The 9,388-nt window shown below is 41.8% G+C and overlaps 1 protein-coding gene and 1 pseudogene across 1 annotated transcript; one reads left to right on the plus strand and one right to left on the minus strand.

Annotated features, from left to right (window-relative positions):
• Window positions 1–3,133: 3,133 nt before the first annotated feature.
• On the plus strand, window positions 3,134–5,435 carry LOC116205334 (protein STAY-GREEN homolog, chloroplastic-like). The gene is made up of 4 exons (XM_031537907.1): window positions 3,134–3,634; window positions 3,716–3,889; window positions 4,252–4,419; window positions 4,797–5,435. The coding sequence occupies exons 1-4, from the start codon at window positions 3,512–3,514 to the stop codon at window positions 5,151–5,153; spliced, it is 822 nt and encodes a 273-aa protein (XP_031393767.1). The 5' UTR covers window positions 3,134–3,511; the 3' UTR covers window positions 5,154–5,435.
• Window positions 5,436–6,521: 1,086 nt separating this feature from the next.
• Window positions 6,522–9,041, minus strand: LOC116204103 (annotated as a pseudogene).
• Between the last annotated feature and the right edge of the window lie 347 nt (window positions 9,042–9,388).

Below are 9,388 nucleotides of genomic sequence, written 5' to 3' on the forward strand. Positions count from 1 at the left end.
TATAATGAGATTGACTCATAATGGAATTCTCTTTTTTCGATATTAAAAAAGATTCATTCAAGAGATATTATTCGTTTTGAGCATGACCCCCACGATTTTTTACCCTTAAAAATGCCTTGGATGAGAGGATGGTAGTTTGAGATTTTTTATGGATTTTTTGCATTGAGTAGGTGGGACAAAGATTCGAATGAAGGAGCTAACCTACACTACCGAACTTGGCAAAGGTCAATAGTTAGGCCCCCGAAATCAGTGGAAGCTGCCTCATTGGTCCACCCAATAAGCCGATACTACTTTCCTAATAATTCGGTGCAATTGACGGCATCATTAATGCTCCATTCCCATAGTTACAAGATAATATTTTTCACAATTTTTATTCAAAAAGAAAAAAAAAAAAAAAGAATTTAGATTCGATTTTTTCTAATAAAATTTATTTTATCTCTTTACTTTTTTCTATCACCGATTAAGTTGAGGAGTCTTCATTATAAAAAAAAATTTATTAAAATGCATTTTCAGTAAGAGATTGAAATTTTAAGATATTTTTTCTTTTCAGTCTCTCTCTCTCTTTTGCGTGCCTCACATGTCAATGGGGATCGATGGGACTTTATTTTGGCCCTCTTCTTGAAACGGACTCATCAACGAATAAATTTACAATTTCTCGGAGGGGTCGGCACAAATTAATGATAAGTTTTACATCCTAAAATATTGTAAAGGCAATCACGAAAAACATATGCTGTGTTTGTGTGAACATCCTTTGGTGTTGGCACTTCCGGTAATCCAAATAAGGCACTAGAATTATTTTGTTGTCGGACCCGTCACTGTGACCGATCGGAAAGTGTATGAGACCCACCCACCATCCACGTGATCAATTTTGTGAACCCGAACGGTTCAATCATGTAATTAACGCCATGTATACTTCTCTAAGGTCAATTCCCTAGTACGATTCTTAGAGACTCGTATACAAAATGAGTTGAGGATCTAGTTAGTACGGAATTGAATCTCGCAAGGAAGTTTCATCCCACGTACGGTTTTTGTCTCTCGTCGATGGCATCTTCTTAAGATTGAATTTAAGTGAATCTCCCATCCATTGAAAATCATAGAATCAGTCGGAACCGGTACCGGACGATGGATTGCCCAGGTGGTCAATCTTATATCGACAAGTACATCATAACACGTAAGTTGACTTTATCAAAGCCTATTGCCGATCCTTCAGGTCGTCCAACTACTAATACAAATGCAAACAATGCCTCCTAAATAAAACACGTTGAAGTGACAACTGTCCCTCTCTATACGGACCTCAAGTAGGCCCACAGCCCAGGGCCCAGGCCCAAGCCCAGGTCAAATTTGCAAACAGTGACGCCGGCACGGTTCTCTGTTCACAAGACGAACTATTTGGTTGGTTCGCAAGAAGAATTGTTATTTACACGTTCTTCGCGTGCTTGCCAAGGCAACAGTTGGGGACCCAGACGCTCGAGGACAAGTGATCGCGTTTTAACGTCTTCCCGATTCGCACACCATCACTCGTGTTAATGCTAGCGGGAGCAAGCTTGGGGGTGAACACAACCGTACGAAGTTCAGCTATTCGGATTTCGTACACCCTTATGAAAGTTGCAACAAAAATCTGGTTAATTAAAATTTTTTGAACGACACTATACTTAAGTTTTTTTAAGCGGCGGGGCTCCCCTACCGACGACCTGACCATGTGAGTGGGTGGCCAGCAAGAGAGCTCCTAATACTAGATCCATTCCCGGCTTCTCTCTCTCTTCTCTCTACTATTATCGAGGCAAGAAAAGGGTTGGGGGGGTGGGGGATCCAATGGGGACGGCTCCTTACCTCACTTGGGAGGTTTCCTTCAGCGACCTCACCGTCGGGGTGGGTGGATCATCAACGAGGGAGCCTGAGCCCCCGCCACCAATATCCTGCCCTGCCCTGGCTACTCTTTTTTTTTTTTGGTTAAGTTTTTTAATTTTAGGTTTTTACTTTTGAAATTAAAAATAATATTTAGAAGTGTCATGTTAGTATGGCATACACTAGCTACATGTTAGGGAAAAAATGGGGGTGGTGAGTGTATTATATTAATAAAAGGATAAATTTCATAGATATCTTATTTTCGTTAAAAGATAGCAACACTCACTCCTTTTAATTGGACACATACCACCCTTAGTTTCTTTGATAGATTACTTGACGTCCCGTGTGTCCATTTACCAACATATAATTTTATATATATATATTTTTTTTTATTTTTTAAAATAAAAATGAATTTTCTTAAAGAAAAAAAGGAGAGCAGTTGGCTCTCGCACGATGTGAGAGGGGGGCAGGCCAAGATTTTCTCTTAGCAGGGACAAAATACATAATGCGTATATGTTTTTCAGCAATGACAAAACTTTAAAAAGATTAAAATTTATGAGGATAAAACCTTTTACAAAAAGTAAAATTTATGGAGGGGCGGGCAACAAGTGCCCCCCTCATCCAAACGCGGCACCGTCCCTAGGGAAGGTGCCTTACTGCAGGCAACCACCCCAACCGACGACCTCATTGCTAGGGCTGGTGGCTGGTGAGAAGAGCCTCCAACCACACCAGCTCTAGGTTCTCTCTCGATATGAGGGCGTTCCCTACCAGAAACCTCAAAGGTCTGAATTCTGCCAGCGACAAGGGGTGTTGGTAGAATTTTTCTAATAGAAGGGTATGATTGTCCATTAACGAAATTAGAAGAGATGTTAATGAAATTTATGTCAAATTAAAATCATAATTTTGAAGTACAACGGCTCCCCTTTCTATCATTCTTACACATGAGTAGAACAGTATTGCATATCGAAATCTTACTGTCAGGAACATACTTGGAAAGTGAATTAAAAAAACACGAAAAATCACACTAGTAAATTTGAATTCAAAACCTCTTGATGTACTAACTTTTCCATTATATTGGCAACCGCAGGGAAAATAATTTATAGAATGTATTATTTTCTTTTTCTTATTATTACTGAGATAGCTAAAAAAACACACGTCCAAAATATTGATGGAGGCATGGAGCTGCGTGTCATTTTATTTTTTCGGAGGTCCTTTTTTTTTTTAATCTATTTTTGAGTTGCGTGTCATGTTACGCTTCAAGAAATATATATGGGAGGGAAAGAAGTCCACTGCTTGAAGCAACTGCCCAACGAAGAAGCAAGAAAGAGAATAGGAGGCTTCCATTTCCATGGCCGCACGCACCTAAACAACTCTTCCCTTTGAAGCCAAACCTTCCATCATCAATCCCCCAAAGTGAAAGCTCGCAAGCAAGTACAAAGCAAACGCCCAAAGTAAAAGCAAAAGCAAAGAAAAATAAAGAAAACCAAGAAAAAATCCACCATAATATGATAATCGTGACCTGACCTTCCAGGCTTCTCCTGTTTCTTTGGAATTTAGACTCTCTCTCTCTCTCTCTCTCCATATACCTAACTGAGACTGTGAGGAGTTCTTGCTTTGCAGCTCAAGGCCGTGTCTTTGCTTTGCACCTTTGCAGTGGGGGGAGAAGATGGGCTCTCTGTCCGCTTCTCCGGTGCTTCCTTCGAAGCCGAGGCCGTCGATCTTCGAACAGCACCGGTCTGCTCTCCCCTACAGGAGACACTCCAAGAAGAAGAACCTGTCGTTTGTTCCGGTAAGTTCGGTCTCTCCTCTTTCGGGCTCCCCTCGAATCCTTTTGTGCCTGCCTGATCTTTTATGTTTTATGATGGGCAAGGTTGCGAGGCTGTTCGGGCCGGCGATCTTCGAGGCCTCGAAGCTGAAGGTTCTGTTCCTGGGGGTGGACGAAAAGAAGCATCCAGGGAATCTACCGAGGACTTACACGCTTACTCACAGCGATATCACCTCCAAGCTCACGTTGGCCATATCGCAGACCATAAACAACTCTCAGGTAATCATCAATAAGCCCACAACCTCTGTTCTCTACGGATCCGATGCTTTGCTAATCCTTCGATCCGTCGGTGCCTTCCCTATTTAGCAATCAGAAGGACAGAAAAAAAAAAAAGAAGAGGAAAAGCTCGTATGACCTGATGAATGATGATGTTATAGTATAAGAAGCAATCAGGACAGGTGAAAACAGAGCGAAAGAACAGAGGAAATCATCATGGAGTATTTTCTGTGTATGGGGATACCAAAAAGTGATTCATTTCCCCTCTTTTCCTTTATAAAAGATAATTTATTGCTGATTTGAATTTGATTTTATAGTGTGGTGATTTTGAAGAAAGTGGGGGATTTGGGTTTTGGGGTTTGCAGCTGCAGGGATGGTACAACAGGTTGCAGAGGGACGAGGTGGTGGCGGAGTGGAAGAAGGTGAAGGGGAAGATGTCTCTCCATGTCCACTGCCACATTAGCGGCGGCCACTTCCTGCTGGATCTCTGCGCCAAGCTCAGATACTTCATCTTCTTCAAAGAACTCCCCGTGGTAAGTTATAGTTTCTAAGTTTATATTTAGCCCCCTCAAACCCCTCCTGTAAGGGTGCTATTTGGTCCTCACCCGACTCTCGGTCTACACTCGGCCGCTCATCCTCGACCGACAAGTTCGTTTTTTTGCTTGCGCTTCACTTTGAGGGTCGGAAACTCTCGTGATCTTGTCTAGATTGATGCAAATTATCTATGTGCAGTAACTCGCTGTTGCGTCTTCATACAATTTGTAACTATACGTATCATTTTCCGTTTTGACGTCTGTCGAAGAAAAGAAGCGAGTTAGTCGGGTTCTCAATTTTATTAAGAGTGGAAGTTTGAGGGGACAAGCTGCAGTTTTTCCTTTCTTATGGGCTGACCCTCCTTGGACACATGCAGGTGCTAAGCGCTTTCGTACACGGAGATGGCAACCTGCTGAACCAGTACCCGGAACTGCAGGAGGCACTGGTGTGGGTCTACTTTCATTCGAACATTCCCGAATTCAACAAGGTCGAGTGCTGGGGCCAACTGAGGGAGGCCGCCGCTCCCAACAACACCGGGTCCCACCGGAAGGAGGACCTGCAGGAAGCTCCCTCAAGCAACTTCAACGCCTGGAGCGTACCGGAGACGTGCCATGAGGACTGCGAGTGCTGCTTCCCTCCAATGAGCTCAATCCCGTGGTTGCAGAAGCTTCACGAGCACGACGGAGAAAGCAGGGCCCTCCAACAGACTCGGACCGAGGTTGTTGAACAATAGCTTTTGTCGTCTGTCTATGCCTAGAAACATCACCATAGTCATCGTCATCATCCATCAGTCAGTTATAGATTCTTTAGAAGTCTCGTGATTTGTCTGTAAATACGTCCAATGGAATTATGGAAATGTGGATAGAGTGGCTAATCGGTCATTTAAACTTGGAGATTCCTTAGTATTGTAGAACAGTACGAGGAACTCTAGAAGAAAGAAGCAGCTGTATGCGAAATTGATGATTGTAAATTCATAATTGTTCCCTCGATAAAAAAAAAAAAAACCTTCCTTTGATGCCCTTGATTGTATTTACAAAATCATTTTTGTCCATGAATTAGCCTTAACACCTACTAAATATACAAGAATACATGAGAGTCGTGAAACCCGCCTCTCAAGAATCTGGAAAGGCATATGCAAGCTCCTAAGCGGCAAGAGAAGAGAGCAGCTCTGCTATTCGAATCCGATTGGAGCTTTTTCTGGTCTTGATGGCTTCTGTTTTGGCAAGGACAGCACCCGAACCGACTTGTTGATTACAGTAATTGTACGGTACAAACGATTTAATGCCTTCGACATGGTTGGATATTTCCAAACAATTATCTGGTTCTAGGACTATCCATGGGTGCTCACTAGTTCGTTCACAATCTCAGACCATACGAGATTGCAGACCTGATAGATCGTGTCATCAGATGGGAGAACAAGTTTTACTTGAATATACCATTCGGTGGACAGAAGTTACGAAATGTGACGGAATGAAAAACTAAACATTTAGTGCATATGCATGGTAAACCCATAAGCATGCGAGTAAAACTTACCTGACTGACTGTATCTATACAGCTAAAATGTGAATTGGTGGTTGTGTTCCAAAACCTAATACAGCGGTCAGCAGTTCCACCCCCAGAAGCGAGGAGACGTGGACATGAGGTGACCAGGCGATTGCTTAAACTGCTGCTGTGTGCTCACAGAATTTTAGAACAGGTTGAGTTGAGTGTTGATTAACAAAGAGCTGCAAGGAAAATTACGGGTGGATATTGCTGAGCAAAAAAGAAAAAGAAAAAAAAAAGATCATCTGGTGGAGAAGGAACAAAAGATACAAGTACATACTTTATTATCATTTCCACTGGATGCAAGCTCCCGATGATCAAAAGACCAGTACACAAACCTGAATCAGAAGCAATTTGTCTTCAGGATGATGCATTGCAAAAATATCTATAGAAATTATGCGGATATAGGGTCCTTGATTTGACGGTTCAAATAAAAATATTATGATATTACTCGGTCCTCCCTCACAGCATTGCCATAGCACAGTAATAGAGAGATATCATGTTGCAGGCATATATACTACGGCAGGTCTTATGTTACTAGACTTCTATTATTTTGCAATCAATTATTTTCACGGGGCCACATTTCAGATTCACATGAACCACGATAATCAGAGTTCTATACCAGATTGATTGTCAGAGGAATAAATATTGGCAGAATAAAAGAGTATCATAACAGAAAGTCAAAAAGTGGAGCGTTTACATATATATACAGACATCAGAAGCTCACCTCAGACTTATGTCCAGACAGCTTAGTAGTGAATCATCCTGTGCACGTAAATCTCGTTGAAGTATACTCTTATCATGGCTTCCAGTAGACAATGCAGATGAACTCCAAGCCAAAGACCCTACTCTCAATCGGTGTCCTTCCATTGTCCTTACCCAGTTGCAGTGAGATGCATCCCAGATCTGAAAGAGGTCCAAGATCAACAAGCTATTGGTAAGACATAATACAACAAACAAAGGTTGTAGCTCAATTTCATGAAGAAAGAAGAATTAAGAGATTCTTAACGGCACAAAGTAGAACGACTACGCAGACAATTCTAGTTCCCTTGGTAATGAATACATGAGGAATGCCTTTTGCAGATCAGAAATAAAAAATCCACTACTTGAAATCGTATTCTTAATTTGAGGGAATGCCTTTGTTAGACACCAGTAGTTTTCTTTAAGAGCATTCCAGTTTTGACAATCCTGTCAATCATAATTCTCCACCCATCTGTGCACCTTGAATAGTAGAAGCATGAGTGGAGGTATCCCTCTTCAGATTTTATATGGATATTCTTGATAATACTCTGAAGCGTGAAATAAGATTTAATTCTCCTTTTGGCAAAACAGAAAGATGCATGATGAAGTTTTACTCAAGGGAAAACATTACCTGCCAGTTACATCAACATGAAGAACATAATTTGGTCGGTTAAAAAGGTTAACCACGAAAGAAATATCTTAAGAATGATCAAATTCAATTTATGCACGATCTAAACAAGACAAATATGTCAAAGGATACTAAAATGGCATGAAAATTGTAAAGAAATGAAGTAAAGCAGATTAGGATATCTCTAACTCAAGGATTAAACCCCACGGGAGGTCAGACTGGGAAACGAATTTAACTTTCACAGAACTGTACGTTTCTTAAGAAATACAGCCATCTCAAGCTAAATGGAGCTGCCTAAGTTGGATCGTCTATATCAAATGGGTTTCCATAGTCAGCCCAAACCCGAGCATACTAAATTTTGAAGCTTATGCAATTTATGAGCTACAAATTTCAACAGCATTTACAGCACTTTCTAATAAAAGTAAAAATGAATAAAGAAACATACCTGACCTGCATTTTTCAATTGCTGGTTCCGATGGCTAGATGGGCTCCACGCTGTGCCCAGCCAACCTAACAAACACTGTCATCACTCCCTAGGTCGCATAACTTTGTAACCTGAAAATAGCAGGCTTGATAAGAAAAGTGAAATCGGTGACAGTAAAGAGTATCGGGAATTAATTAGTGATTCCCCGAAGTTGAGCTAAAAGAAGCAGCTTCATGAAAAAATTTGGCATCAAATTGACATCTATAGAAAGACACAACAAAGGAACAGTCATTGTCTAATAGGTTCAAACTCACCTTACTACTGCAAGCATTCCACAAGTATACAAAACTCTCCAAACCTACGGCTAACACATTATGTGAAGACCAGTCAACTAGGTTCAAGTAGAAATCGTCTTGCAATGCAGGCGCATCCAGTACCTGAAATGAAATCGACAAACACGCCACAGTCATTGAAATACCCTGAAAACAAATTCAATAGCTGGACACAAACCCCCAACGATTACTACTCCTCCAGGATGATGGGGCTCGAGAAATTCGGCATACTCCCATTCCCGGGCACAGCCAAATATCTTTAGTCCGACAATTACCAGCTAACACGACTCGACTCGAATGCAACTTATTGAATACATCATAGTTATGATCAGGGTTCAGCAATATCTCATACAAGCCCATAACTTGAATGGACGAGCCAAAAAATTCAGCTGTAACATGAAATTGACACAAATTAAGATACCCTTAAGCTGAAATAGACTCGAATTGCGAGCTCACTCACCTTGTAGGGCGACCTCACAACCTTCCGTGCGGCCTTCACAGGGCTATGCAGAACGGTAGGGTCAGCTTCCTCGAACTCAAAAGGGAACAGGGAGTGCAGAGGCCGCTTAGTCTCGGTCTTGTAGCTGAATATATTCCGGGCAGGGGCAGGCGAGTCTGTCCTTGGGCGGAGGAGCTCGGTGAGGGTGAGGAGGAGGGGATGTCAAAGAGGGCGAAGTTGGAGGAGGATCGGCTGGGGATGAACCTGTCGGAGCAGATGGTCTGGGAGGGCGAGCGCCTTAGGGAGCAGATGATAAGTCTGTCGATATGGTTGCGGTTGAAGGGTGGAGTTTCGAGGCAGAGGGAGCTGCACGACATTGTGGGCTGGAGGTTGAGCTGCGGGTAGGCGGCGGTCTTCGGCGGAGTCGCAGGATCTGCCATGGGAGGAGCTTGGTCTTGCTGAGAGGGTGAGACAGAGAGGGAGGACTGAGTAGAGGAGAAGTGGCTGTTAATTAATTTTCCCGGGAAAAACAATTAGGTTGGGACGAAAAGCTGACAGGGATTTAGCGCGAACGGGGGGGGCCCACTCACAAATAGTCTTCCCGCACTTTCTTCTTTGGGAGGTCAATTATTAAATTCGCAATAAATTATCTTGGACTAAATAACACATAATGTAAATAAATTACACATATAATAAGTAAATAAATTGAAAACCTTTACTTCGATTTTAATCATTTATTTGCAAGTAGATTAAATAATAAAGATTTCAAAGAATTTCACTTATACTTTTGATAAATTACCCAAAATTTCATAGAATTTTACTTAAGATTCTTGTAAATGACTTAAGTGTATCCTCCAGTAAT

This window comes from Punica granatum, chromosome 4 (genome assembly GCF_007655135.1).
Source record: "Punica granatum isolate Tunisia-2019 chromosome 4, ASM765513v2, whole genome shotgun sequence".
Lineage (NCBI taxonomy): Eukaryota > Viridiplantae > Streptophyta > Magnoliopsida > Myrtales > Lythraceae > Punica > Punica granatum.